Below are 19,603 nucleotides of genomic sequence, written 5' to 3' on the forward strand. Positions count from 1 at the left end.
AAGTAGATCGCCAGGCCTTTCTTCCGAGGTGTCTCTGGGTGGCCTCAAACCACCAACCTTCCTATTAGCAGTGAGCATGTTAACTGTTTGCACCACCCAGGCACTCCTCTTAAATAATATGTGATATGAAATTATAGAGACACCTATTTGGCAAAACACCAGTGCTGGTAGTACAATTTTTTTCCCAGGCAAACCCAGATCTTTGTACCATGGTTTGAATGACATCTGAGATGTAATATTTGTGATTGCTTTGAGAAAATCTGAATATTTAATCTCAGATGTAGCTCATACTCTTTTTGAAAATCATAGACTACCTGGATAAAGAAGAATATTATTAAATATCTGCTTAAAGAAAACCACAAGTTGCAAGTTGATCTCAAATTTAAAAAGAGAAAGAAAGCTACATTGGAACTCAACTGTTTTCTCATTATCTGATCCCAAGTCTAAGGAATCTCTTCGCATCCTACGTATATAGGCACTCTCCTCATTCATGGTGGTGTTCAGAGAAGTTAAAAGTTTCAAGCAGTGGTCAAGACTCTCAGTGGCTAAGACTCCTCCAAATCGTCTATATCAAGAAAAAGAAAACACAGTCGACAAAATCACAATTTTAAAAGGTCACATTTAGCAGTATTATTTCCAGATGTCTAGCCATTTTTGCACGAAGTAGGACATATGTGGACAATTTTCCACAGGGCTCTGTAATGATTAAGACTCTACTTCTTGTAGGAGAGCCCTTTGATGGGATACAGGACACCACAAGCCTCTTGACCTCTTTGAGGTAACCTCTCCTCATGCTCTCCCCAGACCCTTACCCAGCAGGTCCCTGTATCTGCCATGGCTATGGCACAGGAAAGCCACCAGAACGACGGAGCCCTAAGTGCATGCTAGGGGCCCTGCACACATACATGATCACTTGCTATGAGTAGGAATTGGCTAGACAGCAAGAGGTTAGAGAGTTGAGGTACAAGTTAACATTTTATTCAGGAATTTAATGAGTAAAACAGGCATGATGGTCTTTGAAAAAAGTGCTACCAAAATTGTTATGACACAAATATCTCAACAATATTTAACTTGCTCACAATGTTCCTGAGAAAGGCCATGTTTATCCCTGTTTTGATCACAGGAGGCACCATGGAACATTATCTTTGCTGAATTGAATTGCACATTGACCAGTGAGCTCAGTATCTGACAGTCCATCTGCAATTCAAACAAGGCAACCTTTGAAGTTCAGGCTATCTTTTTCATGTCATGGGCAGACTGCATACTCTCTACAGCTCAGTCTTCATCTGTTCGCTTGGGTAGTATTTGTTTACTTATTTTAACCTAAGCAAAATCTAAATAATTTAATATTAGTTTAAGTAAAATCTAAGAAGGTAAATATGTGTGTCTACATATGCATACATATATATATCAAAGTTTCCAGAGGTCAGTATCTTTTAGGAGCCCTAGTGTGACAGCGGTTAAGAGCTCAGCTGCTAACCAAAAGGTTGGCATTTCGAATCCACCAGCCTCCACCGAGGCTTCCCCCCACTCCACTGCGGTTCCCCACCCCTTTGCAGCCCACTAAGCCACAGCTTCTAACCGTGGTTTGGCCTGACCATGCTGTGGCCCTAACCACAGTTTGAATTTGGTGCCAGAATCCCACGCATGCATGAACCAGGATTTTGGCACATGTGCAGGACCTGGAGAGCTGTGCCCTCAATCTATCCTTGGACCTGAACATCACGGACATGACTCAACAACCAAACCTCCAAATGTGGACATGGGGGGCTGAGGGCAGAGGATTCGGGCACCAAACCCAACCCCCAGATGCCACTGGAAATAAAAAACTCCCCAACCCCCTCAGACAGGGAGCACGTGGTCTTTCAGCTGCTAGGCCCCACGTTGCTCCTTGTTTGTGCAAACAATAAATTTCCACTTTCTGTTTCCCTTACAACTGGTGGTGTAGCATCCATCTTATTTCGATTGGCTAATAGGACAAGACAAGACCCCTCATTTGGTTATACTTGGAAACCCTATGGAGCAGTTCTACTCTGTCCTATAGGGCCACTATGAGTTGGAATCGACTCAACAGTAACGGGTTTGGTTTTGGTTTATGATCTTTGAAAGTTACCTATTATTCAGAGTTACCCTCGTTCCCTTTGGTCCCACAGCAGTTTGACAACAGAGAGTTAATCAGCCCGAGCCTCATGGAGTTGCTTACTGTGTACTATACGTACTTCCATTTTAGACAAACAAGAGTGCCATCATTTCTCCCATTCACCAGAATGTCTTGTCCATCCATTGAAGCTTTCAACGACCGAATCCCTTGCGCCTGGTAAGAATGACTTCGACACCGAGCAAACATTTCCTAAGCAGTTTTAGGAACAAAATGCAGAAATTATAAATGAGAGACTACCACATGGTTTTTCTAAGGTTACTACTTGCATTTTTGTATATCTTTTGTATTTGTGAAGAGCATGCTATTTGGTATGACAGTAGCCTTTTGGTAATACACAGCACTTAAAATCGATAGTTCAAAACACGTTCACAAATCCTAACTTATTCTCCAGCCACCTTTGAGCAGTAGGGAAAGAGGGCAATTATTATCAATTCACAATAGCAAAATCAGACACAAAGAAGTTAATGGACTTGCTGAAGTTTACAAAGTGAGGGAGGGACCTTGAGGAAGCAGAGATGGCAAATACAGACGCATTTAGGAATTCAGCAGTTTCCATCAATGGATCAAAAGGCTGAGGATGACAAAAAAGGGGTGGGGGGCACTGTCGAGAGCGGAAGATAACATGTCCCACCTGGAGGATTCTAATTAAAGCAAGTCTTCAAATACTTCACCGAACAAACAAAATCCATCTATACTAATTTTGTACACAGGGCAGGGGTTTAAACTCCTTGACTAAAATCTAAGTTTTCTGTCTCACACTGGTTCTCGACCATGTCTTTTTAAAAAAAATTTACTATTTTTCAACAGACAATACGTTCAAACGGTCCAAAACTCAAAAACTATATAAGAATATGCAATGAAAGTCTCCTTCCTTTCCCTGTCCCCTAACCACCTCACACCTACCACAGGCAACCAATGTAATTAGTAACTTAGGTATTCTTCCAGGCTCTTTAATGCATATATAAGCAAATTAGACTATATCCTCACCCCCTTTTTACACAAATTGTCACATAACACATATATTACACATCTGGCTTTTTCCTCAGCATTATTTCTTGGGGTTCTTTCTACTTCATTGCAGGAAGATTTCCTCATTTTGTATTACAGCTGCATGGTGTTTTGTTTTATATTTTATTTATTTACTATTCGTGTGCCATTATTAATTTACCCATTTCTCTGTTAACGGACATTAGGATGCTTTTCCTAACAGTGCTGCCATGGATAATCTCTTATATGAGGTGCTTTCCTCCTAGTATAAGTGAAAGAATGAATACTCTAGAACAACTCTGATGTCTCCCCATGTCCTGTCACTATCAGTTGTAACATACATTACAAATCATTTGAGTAAGAAAGGGTGGTAACCAAAAAAAAAAAACAAAAAAACAAACCCTGTTGCTGTTGAGTCAATTCTAACTCCTAATGACCTTATAGAACAGAGTAGAACTGCCCCACAGGGTTTTTGAGGCTGTAATCTTTACGGAAGCAGAGAGCTACAACTTTCTCCCACAGAGTGGCTGGTGGGTATAAGCCACTGATCTTTCGGTTAGTAACTGAACACTTTACCACTGTGCCACCATGGCTCCTACGAAAGAGTATAGCAGAGTGTGCAAAAAGTTCACTTAAAAAAAATCTCTGAGAGATTCCAGATTTATCCTATATACTAGTAATATCACTTTTGCCCAATTGTATTCCAAATATGCTCTCTTGCAGAGGTGAGTGAGAAGGGTCAGGATTATCTATGGCCTCATGGGAATGTGCCATATAGGAAGAAGCTAGGCTTTGGGTGTGTGGTGTAGAAGCCTGACCACACTAAGTTACACTGATGACCAGTACACCGAGAGAAGTATCCCCCAGCTGTTTGGGAGAAAGAACTAATTTTACTTTCTGAGGTCTGAAACAATGGAAATTAGAAACGGTAGTGGTGGCACTGAGGTGTGCAAGGGACAGGGAGACTCACTAAGGGCCACACTCTTCCCCCTCTCTTCTCCCAGCATCCAGCCAAGAGTCGGGGGGTGGGGAGAAGGGGAACAACAAGTAGCCTGGAGGATCCCAGGACAGGGAGAGCTTAGTAATAATCTCTTTATGTTCACATGGTGACTCACTATTTCCAAAGTTGTTTCTCATACACCACTGCACTGGCCCTCACCAGAATCCTGCAAGAGAGAGCAAACGAGCGAGCAAGCGCAGCTTTCATAGTCTTACAGATGAGCCCCCAAAGCTCAGTGAATCTCAGTGAGTTGCCAAGACACACACAGCTAACTGATGCAGGCGGGGCGAGAGCTCATCTCCAGTACCCAGTCCCAGGGCTCTGTATTTGCACATCTCATTCTACTAGTTAGAGTTCCCTCCCTTAGAGATGCAAACATAAAAACACCAATGAAATTTTAATGCCAACAAAATTATCAGTGGTAAATAAACTATGAATCAATGACTTAAAAAAAAGAGTTCCAGAGCTCCAACAGCTCCAATTCTTTTTCTAAGGGCTTTTGTTCCTGATACAAGATCAGTATGTATTTCCCACAATTAAAAAAAGAAAGTTTACCAAAGTATAAGCATCTCGGATATACAGGATTCCACCTTTAGCTGCTGTTAAGAGCCACAATCCATGAGAAGACAGGTACAGCTTTCCATATCCATAATGTTTGCTTTGCACTTTTTGGAATGGTTTAAGAATGCAAATTCCGGTATGTTCCTACCAATCAAAGAAAACGATCACATTATAGAAAAGATAAGGGGGACAGCACTTTAGGGTTTGCAGTTGTGCCTATACCTACTCAAAAACCAAACCCGTTGCTGCCAAGTCAATTCTAACTCATAGCACCCTACAGGGCTGAGTAGAACTGCCCCATGGGGTTTCCAGGGAGCACCTGGTGGATTTGAACTGTCAACCTTTTGTTTCGTAGCCGAGCTCTTAACCACTGCGCCACGAGGGCTCCATGTGTATATACAGTCATATGCAAATCCACAAACACTGTCATGGGTAATAAACCAATACATGGTAAAGTGGGCACCTGTGTTTGCACTGTTTTCATCTTTGTTGGCAAATAAAAGTCTGTTTCTGCCAACTAAGGAAAGTCTTCTTTATAGGTTAGCCTGGCATTAAAGATTCCAGCCTACATTGACAATTTTTTATTTTTACTAATCATTTTCTTATATCCCATGCTCAAGTCAAGATAAATTTGTCAATTTTCTCCCACATGTCTCATGTATTTCCACCTCCAAGTCTCTGCACACACCCTTCCTTTTGTCTAGAATGCCCTTTTCCACCCCTTCCCCACTTCGCCTGTCCCCAAGACTGCTCACAATATTTCTCTATGTTGAAATCTGACCTATTCTTCAAAATCCAGTTCAAACATTACTTCCTCCACAAAGATTTTCTTTTGCTATATTCTCCCTTGCTATAAACCATTTCTTCCTTCTCTGAATGTCTATATCTAACACCTTGCCTTCATCTAGTACTCTGGGACAGAAAGGCTTTGATTGAAGGGTGTAGAGAGGAAGGGCGGTAGATAATCTTGGGGCAAGTAGCCAGACATCAGTGGGGAGCTCTGAATGGCCAAGAGGAAGCAGGAGAGCACTGGGCCAGGGCAGCAGGAGGTGCCACACGTGGGAGAAGTTTGAAGACAGGATGAAAGGATACCCCAAACATAGCTTAAATATTTTGTGCAATTTTGCTTAGGGCTCAGGTACAAAGTTCCACTGAAAATCATCTACCCTATAGTCTCTGGCACCTACGGGACAGATTTCCTAATGCTAGATATTTTTTTTTTAAAGGCATTAAACTAATACTGTGTCACCTGCATGTTTATCTGAAAAGCAGGATATATGTGACATATGTGTGAGATGGTTGAAACATATTTTATGATGGATTAACAAATAATGCTAACATATGTCTAAGGCAAGGATATTATATCAGTATGTATAATAAAGCCATTTGGTAACTAGACTCATATGTTAAAGCGGTTTAGAGAATGATGTCTAATTACTACACAGTATAACTCTTGACTTCTAAGATAAATTATAGCACACTTAAGTTTTGGCATACCTTTTTGGGAAGAAGATAGCTACAGATGTATGGCACGTGACTACAGAAGCCAAAAATTCGTTGGCTTTGGAAGTCCAAGACTGCAGAGGAGAGAGCATGCTCGATCTCATACAGGTACCTATGAATGAATTCATCTCTAAGCTTCCCTCTTTCATCAGCAAAAGCTGCAGCAACTATGAGATATGGGGAAGAGCAGAGATCACTTGCATCATATATTGATTTTATTTTTGTAATCATTATGAACAACTATGAAAAGCCAAGTAAGACTTTAAAGTGTTTAATAAATATTAAACAAAGGGTTAACCCATTAATCAAACCTGTCCTATAGTGACCCTATAGGACAGAGTAGAACTGCCCTATAGGGTTTCCAAGGTTGTAACTCTTCAGGGAAGCACGTCTCCTGCCACATCTTTCTCCTGCGGAGTGACTGGTGGGTTCGAACTGCTGACCTTTCAGTTAGCAGTCGAGTGCTTAACCACTTGCACCACTAGGGCTCCCTTTTTGCAAAGGCTACTAGGTGATTTAAAAAAAAAAAACAAAAAACTTGGTTCCGTTAGAAATACTTGAGTATTAAATGACTGATAGTGGGTAAAATTTCTTTTGTAAGGCCTCGGGTAATTTCATTAATTAAGTAGATACTTATCATTAAGAAGAACTCATGATGGTTTATACCACACACACCATACCAGTTGCCATGGAGTCCATTCTGACTCACAGGCAGAGTAGAACTGCACTTCACAGGGTTTTCAATGGCTGAATTTTTGAAAGTAGATTGCGTGGTCTTTCTTCCGAGGTTCCTCTGGGTGGACTCAAACTGCCAACCTTTTTGTTAGCAACTGAGTATGCTAACCATTTGCACCACCCAGGAACTATATGATGGTATAGGAGTTCTTAATTAAAACATAAAAGGGCTTTCAGGTTTTCTGCTCTCTTATACTCTATAAGATGGCGAGACTTCATCTCACATACATTGGACATGTTATCAAGTGGGTCAGTGAAAAAGAGGAAGACCCTCAACAGGATGGATTGAACACAGTGGCTACAATAATGGGCTCAACAATAACAATAACAACAATTGTGAGGATGGGGCAGGACTGGGTCGTGTTTTGTTCTGTTGTACATAGGGTCACTATGAGTCAGAAATGACTCGATGGCACTTAACGACAATACTCTATAATTACATATTTGCAAAATGGCCATACAGGCTATATTTGTCATCTAAAACAAAGAGAGAGTGTTTATCTTATCATATCTACTTATCACAAAAGTTTTCTTTATAATTTTATCATGATCTAACTGAATTACATCATGATCTAACTGAATTAAACTACATTATATTTAAAGCTACAAGACAAGAGATATCATAAAATAACAAATCTATTTGACATAGCATCAGTAGATCCTGTTCCTTTCCTCTAATAATAAAACACATTCATTCATATAAGAGTCACAAGGCCTAGAGAAGAGCCCACATTTCAAATCATTTAGTGGTCACATCAGCTTCAATTTGTAAAGATGCACAAAAGGTAGCTATTTTGCTCTTCACATGTTCATGCTATCACCAGCAATAAATAAAAAGCAATAGTAGCGCCTTAACTGAGCACAGGACGGGGTTGCTTGCTTGTTCTTCCTTTACCTTGTGGTAGTATTAGAGGCAGAGTAAATATTTCCAGTCTGCTTCTGTCTGTTTTCGGAAGCGGGGTAAGCACCATCACTTCCACTATGTCAGTTTCCAAAAGAGACACTGTGGATATTTGTAAAACGCCTTTGCCCACCTCTGAAAACAAATGGAAATCAACACCACAAGATATTATTGATAAGTTTAAGAACCTTTTATCTTCCTGAGTAAGGTATCACATTATAGACTTACCTGCACCGCCTTTAGATCCAAATTTATTTACTGGACATTTAAAGTGAACTTAAAACATAAGTGGCAGGGACATGCCTGATGAACGAATGGGGTATTCTCTTGATTTGATGCCTGGATTGGCATGTTCAAACCAGCTGCCTCTTGGCATAGTCTACCATGTCTACCACCCTCATTAGCACCCTGCATGCTCTGGTTCTTTGAAAACCCACTCCAGCCATTTTTCCCACTCGTAATATGATGATGAACAGGTTTCAGCAGAGCTTCCAGACTAAGACTGACTAGGAAGAAAGGCCTGGCAATCTACTTCTGAAAATCAGCCAGTGAAAACCCTATGGATCACACATGTATCATTACGTGTGGGGTTACCATGAGTCAGGGCCAGCTAGATGGCAGCTAACAACAATAACAATATTGGATAAACTCAAGTATCTGTTCTTTGGATCTGCAGCTGAGGTGTTGAGGGCACGGTGGGAATACCACATGGCTTGATGAGTTTGCTCCTTTAGGAATCCAGGTAATCCAATCTCTGCAAAGTCTGTCATGCCTGGAGCTCAGTCCAGATTCTCTACTCCTGCTCTCCACTGAAGCTGTCCTGGGTATTTCTACCTTCTCACACCCTGACATCAGACCTTCCCGAGGAAGGCTGAGGACATCTGACACAAACTCAACCTCAACTTCCTATCTAGAATCTCAATTATTTTTTTGTTGTTGTTGTTACCACCCTCGCCTTACATTTCCTGACATTTATTTAGGAACAAAAAGTAACTACCTCCCATCTGTGATCATGAGCCTTTTCCTCCAATCTATTAGGCCATGTGCTATCTATTACCCCCTTTTATTTTCTTAGGTCTCTTATGGTTCCCTCTATTCAAGCCTCAAGACTCCTTTATCTTTAAATAAGACCCTTCCTTCAACCCTGCTTCACCACACAAGTTATCATTCCAATTCTCTTTTCTGTACTTCAAACTTCTTAAGATAGGAGTTGCCCACTTACTGACTTCATTTTCTTACTTCCACTTCCTCCCTAACCTCTTAGTCTCTCCATTCCAAAGAAGTAGCTCTCCCAGAAGTCACCCACTGTTTGGCAAAAATACCAACCTCAACCCAGTCCTGAGCTTACTCACACTTTTGCAGCAGTTTCATCTAATCTTTCTTCAAGTCCTTTCTAGAATGGGTGACTCCCAGTTCTCTCATCACTCTGGACCATCCTCCTGAGTTTTCTTCACTGCCTCACCTTCCTCTGTCCACAACTTAAATGTAAGCATGGACCACTAATCCAGCTTTTCCCACCCTACTCTGGCTAACCAGATATGTAAAAATAAAATGAAAAAGAACATGCATCCACTCTTACTTACATCAACCATTGACCTACACCCATGAGGTCTAACTTACATATTGATGTTACCTGTCTGGCCCCATTAAGCATTTAGGTTTGCTTCTACCCTGTTTTCTTGAGCCATCGCATCAGCTTGCATGACTTCAAGATCAGAATTCTATCATTAAGCCTTGAACTACAAATCTAAATTTCTGAGCTTATGCTAAATATCTCCAAATGAAGAGCCTGTTGGCTTCAAACCAACACAGTTTATTATCTCACCTTATCACCCAATCTTCATAACTTTCTTTGTCCTCAAGCTCTTATTTCAGTTGATGACATCACAAACTTTCAGCACCCAGGCTGGAACTTTAGGAGTCATCGATGACTCCTAAAGGAGTCTCTTTCACATATAATCTGATGTCAAGTCCTACAGATCCTGTCACTTACAGCTGTCCCCTCCTTTCTTTTTCCATGACTATTACATGGATTTGTGTATTGTGGGTAAGACCGTGTGTCCTGAAGTTGGGCTTCCTGAGTTTGAGTACTACTATCTAGCCATATGACCTTGGATAAGTACTCAACCTCACTGTGCCTCAATTGCCTCATCTATAAAATGAGGCTAATAGTAGTATTTACCTCAGTAAAGGTTGTCTATGAGAGTTTTTTTTTTTTTTATGAGAGTTAAATGAGTTAATACCTCAAGTGTTTAGAACACTGGCTATCATGTAGTGACGAATCCCTCAAAAAATGTTGGCTATTATTATGATTATCATCTCTGGCTTGGGCTACCATAATAGCTTCCTAATTTATCGTTTTTATTCTACCCTCTTGCTTTTATAGTCTATCCTTCCCACTGGTGCCAGAGTCATCCTCTAAAAGCCAAGTTAAATCATTCTAGTCCCAACATGAGATCTCCAGACTCCCTGGAACAGTATTCAAGGCCCCTTTTCATCCTTCAGATGCATTGCCAACAGCACTGTGGGTCAACTTCTAGTAAACCCTTCCATTTACCTGTTACACCAGACTTCTTACCATTCCAAGTACCTTTGCTTAGACTTTTATCTGCAGCTGGAATACTAATATGCCCCATTCTCCACCTACAAAAATTTATCAAGCAGCCACTTAAGCCTTTGGAAAACGTTCCCTCAACCCTCGGCAACCCCCTCCTGTTCTCCTCCTCTGCACCTCCGTGCCTCTTCTTACATTGGGCAGAATTAATTGCTTCATCCTCTGGGCCTACTCAGTATTCTGCTATTCCTCTTCCACTGAATTATCTCCTTGGTCTCTTCGCCCCTGCACAGGGCCTAGGTTCTGCATTTTGTACCTAGTACGCACACAGTGTTGGAGCCTTGGTGGTGCAGTGGTTAAGAGTTCAGCTGCTAATCAAAATGTCAGCAATTGGAATCCACCAGCCCCTCCTTGAAAACCCTATGGGGCAGTTCTACTCTATCCTATAGGGTTGCTATGAGTTGGAATCAATTCGATGGCAACGGGTTTGGTTTTAGGTACAACAATAATTCTTACAAAACCAATGAATGGATTTAAAAACATATTTGGGGGAATATATACATATATAAATTTGGTACTTAAAGTCAGAGACAACAGTATTAGTTCTTACCATTCACCACCTAAGTGCTACCTCCTCCACTGGATCTGTGGTTTACCTGGGCATTAGGATGCACATTACTGAAAAAGCTAGATGTCATTTTATTAAAGGAGGAAACATTAAAGGTGCATGCAATAAAACTTGCTTTAGATATTTCTATTCAATAGAAGTCAAATATTATTTTAGAAAAATATTCCGTGGAGAAACCAACCGAACTTATGCTTACAATAACATTAGAAATGTTTGATCATTTCCTTAATTAAATCATTAATTGGGTCAAGAAAATTTTATACTGCAGCAGCTATGTCCCAAGCAAATGACTCTAATACTCTTAATGCCTCTGAATCTGATGTGGCAATTCTCCTAAGTAATTTTTAACAGTTATTTAAATGTTTCTCATTTTAGAAAATACGTGATAATTGTTTCACTACAGTCTCATCTTCACAACCTTAAACTCTTTGGAATAAATTGACTAAAATTTTTAATTAATAAATGTTCAATACAGTACCTGTGTATCCAAGAATCTGAAATGAGCTTGACGGCTTGGCATTGATAACAAAGATGTATCCTTCTGATGTTCCAGCTAACAGATACATTCCTCGTTGGTCATAACTACAAAAGAAGAAATCTGATGATCAGGCTTCACTAATAAGATGATAATCAAGTTTAATAAACGACCACATGGAGATACATTCAAAGCCAGTCTTTCTATGGTTTGTGATTTTTCATATGATCTAATTTTATATAAGCCAAGTGATTGATTATTACATAGAAAGGTAATCATTAGACTCTAGACTAATGCTATTTCCAAATTGCAACTTATAAATACATAGAATATTCAATAAAGATGGGCAAACTGTTTGATCCTAAATGAATGAGTACGTAAGTAGAGCTTTCTTGATATTTCAAGTGGAAATAAGCAATTCTTGAATTAGCAATAGATGTGAAGTTTCTGGTACCTGAAAAAATGCAGTGAAATGTTTCTGCAACTTCATCAAATTAGAAAAAGTTTGGAAAGAAGAAGCACCAGAAAACATCATATAAAAGACTGAGGGGAATAGAGGGAGGTAATAAATAGATCCTGAGCTTGAGGCGGAAGAGCTTGGCAAGTCAGCAGGGAGGCAGAAACCTACCACCTCCACACTAGCTGAAAATCTGGGGCAAAGGTTTCTTTGAGCCTGAATCTTTCTATTTATCTAGCAGGGACAAACCTAAGACCTTTCTGCTGATGCTGTCCAGATCACATTCAAACAGCTACAACGTGTGAGAGCACCTCAAGCTGTAGAGTATGGCACAAATGTCAGTTCTTAAGAAAACTTACTACTATGAGAAAGTAAAAAAGAAAAAAATAGCATAACGTGCTTACAAAAATAACTGGGGGGTGGGGAGAGCGCAGCTGGCAAAAAAAAGTTGGTCATGGATACAGCTGGGTTATTTATGTGAAAATACCGTATCTATTTGCTTGTTTGTGACTATCTCTGGAAAGAGACACTAGATATTGGTAACAAGCTGTCTCCAGGGAACTGAGGGGGGAGGGAGGAGCAGAGGCGGGTGACTTTTTCACCCTTTTGTACTTTCTGAATGTTGAAATTAAAAGAAATTACGGCCTCGCGGGAATTCTCAACAGAGCAGGCCGAGGAGCTGTCAGGAGTGTCAGTACTTACATAACATCCTGCACAGAAGCTTTGGAAAGGAAGGCCTTGTGAACTTCCCGAGGGGAATTGACGTCAGCAACATCGAGGAAGTGGACTGAGCCACCCACGGTCCCCACAGCAGCAGAGGGTGAGGAGGGACAGCAAGCCAGAACAGTCGACTGTTTAAAATAAACCCCCAAACATTCAGTCTGTACCAGAAAATGAAGTCTGCCAATCTTCCCCACCTACAAAAGAATTCTGCAATTTATTTGAAAAGCTTGCAGAATGAGAGAAGCAGCAAGTGTTGTGTGGTATTAAAAACGATAAACTCCACATTTCTGAGCTAACTGATCGCAAAATAAACGGCAGAAATCTGTATATATTGTTCTTCAATCCCAAAATTGGAATGATAAAAATACAGATTAATAATAGAAGAAACTGTGCAGCGGAAGAGAAGCATATGGGACTTCTGTATACTTTATAATTTTCTGTAAACCTAAAACTTCTGTAAAAAATAAAGTCTACTAAAAATCAGTTATCAAACAGGACAGAGGATGGAGACAAGATGGAGGGTGGACACAGGACGGAAGGTGGATATAGGACAAAGGATGGAAGGTGAAGACAAGATGAACGTTGGAGACAAGTTGGAGTACGGAGACAACATGGATGTGGATAGAAGTTGAAGGGTGGATTCAAGATGGAACGTGGAGACAAGGTGGAGTAGGAACACAAGATGGAGGATGGAAGGTGGAGAAAAGATGGAGGGTGGATACAGGATGGAAGGTGGGTACAAGACAGAAGGTGGAGACAATATTAGTATGGAGTCAAGGTGGAGGATGGAAGTAAGATGAAGAATGGAGAAAAGATGGCTGGAGACAAGATGGAGGGTGGAGGCATACTGGAGGGTGGAGTCAAGATGGAGGGTGGACACAGGATGGAGAATGCAGACAAGATGGAGGATAGAGACTAGATGGAGGGTAGAGGCAAGATGGAGGGTTGATACAAGATGGAAGGTGGATACAAGAAGGAGTGTGAAGCCAAAAAGGAAGGTGGGCACAAGATAAAGGATGGAGACAAGATGGAGGATAGAAGATAGAGACAAATTGGAAGGTGGAGACAAGATGGCAGGTGGCTACAAGACAGAGGGTGGAGACAGGATGGTGGATGAATACAGGATGAAAGATAGACACAAGATGGAGGATGGAGACATATAAATAGCACTGTGTAAATTAAAAAAAAAAGAGTTATCAAAATGAAAATAAATACAACTTGAACATAAATATAGTAAAAGGCAAATCTTGAAATAAACACTTCAACCTATCAATAAAGGAAATATAAAGCTGTACCTCAATATATATACATATATGTATATATAGGAAACACTGATGGCATAGTGGTTAAGAGCTATGGCTGCTAACCAAAAGGTCGGCAGTTCAAACCCACCAGATGCTCTTTGGAAACCCTATGGGGCAGTTCTAATCTGTCCTACAGGGTTGCTATGAGTTGGAAATGACTCGAAGGCAATGGGGTTTTTTATGTGTGTGTATATATACATCTATAACCCATCGACTCAATGGCAGTGGGTATATATACATATGTACACATTTCCTGAACTTTAAACCATGGCTTCATTTAATTGCTAAATGATTATGAAATGATTATATCTAAATGATTGTGAAATTACTGTGCCAATAATAATGGCAAATAATATAAGAAATTTAAAATAAATTCTCAGCTTCTTTTGGACATTTTTTATAGAGTGTTAGTGATTTTTAAAATCAGCACCCATGTACTGGATAATGATAGATCCAATCATGCTGGTTTGACTGAGGAAGAATTTAAAAAGTAACTATAACACTGGACCCATGTATTTGTTGCTGTTAGGTGCCATCAAGTCAGTTTCGACTCATGGCAACCCCTATGTACAACAGAACACAACATTGCCCAGTCCTGTGTCATCCTCACAATTATTGTTACGTTTGAGCCCATTGCTGTAGCCACTGTGGCGGTCCATCTCCTTGAGGGTCTTCCTCATTTTCATTGACCCTCTACTAACCATGATGTCCTTCTCCAGACACTGGTCCCTCCTGATAACATGTCTAGAGTGAGACGAAGTCTTGCCACCCTCACTTCAAAGAGCATTCCAACTGTTCTTCTTCCAAGACAAATTTGTTCGTTCTGTATAGTCTGTATGGTAGTCCATGGTAAATTCCATGGTTTAAAAAAAAAATGGAATATTCAACATTCTTCACTAACACCGTAATTCAAAGACATCAATTCTTCTTCGGTCTTCCTTATTCATTATCCAGCTTTTGCATGCATATGAAAAAAAAAAACTTTTTTTTTTTTTTTTTGCATATAAGGTGGCTGAAAATACCATGGCTTGGGTCACAGGCACACACCTTACTCCTCAAAGTGACATCTTTGCTTTTCAACACTTTAAACAGGTCTTTTGCAGCAGATTTGCCCAGTGCAATGCGTTGTTGATTTCTTGACTGCTGCTTCCATGGGCGTTGATCGTGGATCTAAGTAAAATGAAATCCTTGATAACTTCAATCTTTTCTTCATTTACCATGATGTTGTTTATTGGTCCAGTTGTGAGGATTTTTGTTTTCTTTATGTTGAGGTGCAATCCATACTGAAGGCTGTAGTCTTTGATCTTCATCAGTAAGTACTTCAAGGCCTTTTCACTTTCAGCAAGCAAGGTCGAGTCATCTGCATTTTGTAGGTTGTTAATGAGTCTTCCTCCAATCCTGATGCCACATTCTTCTTCATATAGTTCAGCTTCTCAGATTATTTGCTCAGCATACAGATTGAATAAGTATGATGAAAGGCTACAACCCTGACACACACCTTTCCTGACTTTAAACCAAGCAGTAGCCTCTCATTCTGTTCATACAACTGTCTCTTGGTCTATGTACAGGTTTGGCAGGAGCACAGTTAAATGTTCTGGAATTCCCATTCTTCACAATGTTATCCATAATTTGCTATGATCCACACAGTTGAATGCCTTTGCATAATCAGTAAAGCTTAAGTAAACATCTTTATGGTATTTTCTGCTTTCAGCCAGGATCCTTCTGACATCAGCAATGATACTCCTCATTCCACATCCTGTTCTGGCAATGCAGCTTGAATTTCTGGCAGTTCTGTGTCGAAGTACTACTGCAACCGCTTTTGAATGATTTTCAGCATAATTTTACTTGTGTGTGGTATTAATATTTTTTGATAATTTCCACATTCTGTTGGATCACTTTTCTTTGGAATGTGCACAAATATGGATCTCTTTCACTCAATTGGCCAGGCAGCTGTCCTTGAAATTTCTTGGCATAGACGAGTGAGCATCTCCAGCGCTGCATCTGATTTTTGGAATATCTCAGTTGGTATTCTGTCAATTCCTGGAGCCTTTTTTTTTTTTTGGCCAATGCCTTCAGTGCACCTTGAACTTCTTTCTTCAGTACCATTGGTTTGTGTTCATATGCTACCTCCTGAAATGGTTGAAATCAACAGTTCTTTTTGGTACAGTGACTGTGTATACCTTCCATCTTCTTTTGATGCTTCCTAAATTGTTCAATTTTTTCCCCATAGAATCTTTTAGTATTGCAACTTGAGGCTTGAATTTTTTCTTCAATTCTCTCAGCTTGAGAAATGCTGAGTGTGTTCTACCCCTTGGTTTTCTAGCTCCAGATCTTTGCACATTTCACTATAATACTTTACTTTGTCTTCTTGGGCTGTCCTATGAAATCTTCTGTTCAGCTCTTTAACTTCATTATTTCTTCCTTTCACTTTAGCTACTCTATGTTCAAGAGCCAGTTTCAGAGTCTCTTCTGACATCCATTTTGGTCTTTTCTTTCTTCCTTGTCTTTCTAATGACCTCTTGCTTTCTTCATGTATGCTGTCCTTGATGTCATTCTACAACTCGTCTGGTCTTCAGTCATTAGTGTTCGATGTGTTACATCTATTCCTGAGACAGTCTCTAAATTCAGGTGGGATATACTCAAGGTTGTATTTTTACTTTTGTGGACTTGCTCTAATTTTCTTCAGCTTCAACTTGAATTTGCATTAGAGCAATTGATGGTCTGTTCCACAGTCGGCCCCTGGCCTTGTTCTGACTGATACTCCTTGGAAACCTTATGGGGCAGTTCTACTCTGTCCTATAGGGTCACTATGAGTCAGAATTGACTTGACGGCAACGGGTTTGGTTTTTGTTTTTGGTTAATCATATTGTGTCTTTACCTGTATATCTCAGAATGAAACTGGAAATGAAATGGTGATTTTTAAAAGGTGAAAACCTTTCGATGTGTTGTTTTTCTTTCTCCAAAATAATCAGTTGAAATCATCCTCCATTCCAAGGCAATAGTGTACTAGTCTAAAAATGTACAGCAATATCCAGAAGGCTCAGATGTACCTTTGCAGGTGCCATCAAAGGAAACTGCTCCTGTTCAGGCATTCTGCTGTCATGGTGTTCGACGGATCCCCTGAGGCTCTCTGCCATAAAGTGTGCAAGAGGAACTCAGTCCAAGGCACAGGCAGGGAGGTCTGGCCTCAGCATCGCTGGACCAGTCCTCTAATCGAGTCACTGTAGGGCAGTGGTATTCTCTGGTCAGGGAAAACTGCCACCTCTTCCAATGTGGGCTGAACCACATGAGTGTACCATCATGCCTAGTTTGGAGCTCCATGAAGGTTCGCCAAATTAATCGTCAAAGTGGCTGTTATGGATTAAAATGTGTCCCCCAAAAATGTGTGTCAATTTGGCTAAGCCATGATTTCCACTGTTGTGTGGTTGTCTATCATTTCGTGATCTAATGTGATTATCTTATGTGTTGTAAATCCTAACCTCTATGATGTTAATGGGGCAGGATTAGAGGCAGTTACATTAATGAGACAGGACACAGTCTACAGGATTAGGCTGTATCTTGAGTCAATCTCTTTTGAGACATAAAAGAGAGAAGCAAGCAGAGAGGAAAGGGACCTCATTACTACCAAGAAAGATGACCTAGGAGTGGAGTGCATTCTTTGCACCTGGGGTCCCTGCACTGAGAAGCTCCTAGACCCAGGGAAAGATTGATGACAAGGACCTTCCCCCAGAGCCGACAGAGAAAGACTTCTTCCTCTGGAGCTGGCACCCTGAATTTGGACTTCTAGCCTCCTATACTGTGAAAGAATAAATCTCGGTTTGTTAAAGCCATCCACTTGGGGTATTTCTGTTATAGCAGCACTAGGTAACTAAGAGAGTGGCCCAGTAGCCCTACCCTCTGGTCAGGTGAAGGGTAGATATCTGAAGCAGAAAGTGGGCCTTCTGGTGGTTGCCTATAGTCCTCCTTGGCCAAGAGAATCATGGTAAGTCCTGATTATATAGCCCCCAGGTGAGTTGTTAAACATCTCTGGACCTATGTCTCTCATCTGTAAAGGGAGATGTGATGAGATAAACTTAAAGATCTCTTCTAGCTCTAGTAATTCTAATAGAAATGAGTAAATGTAAGCAGCCACACAGATTTTGTAGTCTTCATGGCTCCTAGTCTTTTAGGTAAGAATTTTTATCTTTGCTTTTTGGGGCGAATTTTATTTCTTCCACTGAATCATGTACCTTTTCAATCTATAATCCTCTTACCTAAGGTATGATGCTTAGTCTTCTATGATTGAAATTTTAATCTTATAAGGGGAAGGATTATAAGTTTTCTATTTACTACCAAGATCCATATCTCATCTAGAACTGTGAACTGCAGCAAATGATAATGCAAAAAAATAATAATAATAATAATAATATTACCATTGTTTCTTGGTCCTTTTACTTTTTTTAATTATATTCTTTTACGTATTATACCTACCACTCATCTGTCATTTTGTTATACTGTGGTGGCTGGTGTGTTGCTATAATGCTGGAAGGTATGCTACCATATTTCAAATACCAGCAGGGTCACCCGTGGTGGACAGGTTTCAGGGGAGTTTCCAGACCAAGACAGACTAGGAAGAAAGGTCTAGTAATCCACTTTTAAAAGTCAGCCAATGGAAAATTTCTAGATGACAACAGAACACTGTCCAAATCACTTGCTTTGGACATGTAATTAGGAAAGATCCATCACTAGAGGAGGACGTCACATCTGGTGAAGCAGAGGATCAATGAGGGGTGAAGGTGACCCCTGATGAGATGAATTGGCACAGCAGCCACAATGATGGACTCAGGCAATTTAGCAATTGGGAGGATGACCCTGGACCAGGAAACATTTTATTCTGTTGTATGTAGCGCTGCCATGAGTCAACTCGGTAGCAGCTAACAACATAAAATGCCACTATGAATGTCACAGAAACAATGGTATAACATTGAGACAGGTGTTGTGGGCAGTTGTGGTTTACCATCCAACATCCACAGGCCCTCCTTCTGGGAAATTTCTTGACTATACTTTGAGAAGACATCCCACCCCACTTTCATGGTTGAAGGGAGTAGATCTGACTCCATTTACAGGTATGAGCTAAGCCAATTGCCATCTCTCATTTCCCTGCCTATAGTGATTAGTTCAGGGATATTATTGAGGTATTAGAAGATAGCTGATAGACCTTCTGAAAAGTAGAAACTTCTTTCTTTTCCTCTTCCTATTGCAGGAGGCTTTCTTCCCCTGACAATGTGATGAGAGCCTAGCACCCATGGTAGCCTGGGTACCACTAAATGAACCCTAAGATGAAACTAAAGGCATAGAATAGGGACAGCAAGAAAAACAAGATCCTTGGTAAAATCATTTGAGCTGCTGGATTGAGCCACATCTGAGTTCCATACTTTATAGTTATGGCCAGTGATTCCTTAACTGCTGGTACAAGACTCTCCAGCACTCCCTTCTCATGCCACGGCACTGAGAAAGCCATGGGTTCTGGATAGTGCAGTTACAGTAAGTCGGTAGAGCATCAAACTGTTGGGCTCCCTGAGAGACTGTATGGAGCAGAAGACCCCTGCCAATCCATGAATTTATACCATGAGTG

The 19,603-nt window shown here is 40.5% G+C and overlaps 1 protein-coding gene across 4 annotated transcripts in view; it reads right to left on the reverse strand.

Moving 5' to 3' along the window:
• Nucleotides 1-19,603, reverse strand: part of CFAP43 (cilia and flagella associated protein 43) — a 109,496-nt gene that overhangs the window by 46,742 nt on the left and 43,151 nt on the right. For 3 of the 4 annotated variants that reach the window (XM_049856119.1, XM_049856117.1, XM_049856120.1), the window contains exons 11-17: nucleotides 12,665-12,879; nucleotides 11,509-11,612; nucleotides 7,843-7,983; nucleotides 6,207-6,379; nucleotides 4,704-4,853; nucleotides 2,220-2,350; nucleotides 418-565 (exon numbers count right to left, since the gene is read on the reverse strand). In XM_049856119.1, the coding sequence (XP_049712076.1) occupies nucleotides 418-565; nucleotides 2,220-2,350; nucleotides 4,704-4,853; nucleotides 6,207-6,379; nucleotides 7,843-7,983; nucleotides 11,509-11,612; nucleotides 12,665-12,879 (1,062 nt within the window). The remainder of the gene's footprint in view (nucleotides 1-417; nucleotides 566-2,219; nucleotides 2,351-4,703; nucleotides 4,854-6,206; nucleotides 6,380-7,842; nucleotides 7,984-11,508; nucleotides 11,613-12,664; nucleotides 12,880-19,603) is intronic. The other variant, XM_049856118.1, reaches the window with a different exon arrangement.

Source organism: Elephas maximus, chromosome 16, assembly GCF_024166365.1.
Source record: "Elephas maximus indicus isolate mEleMax1 chromosome 16, mEleMax1 primary haplotype, whole genome shotgun sequence".
Taxonomy (NCBI): Eukaryota; Metazoa; Chordata; class Mammalia; order Proboscidea; family Elephantidae; genus Elephas; species Elephas maximus.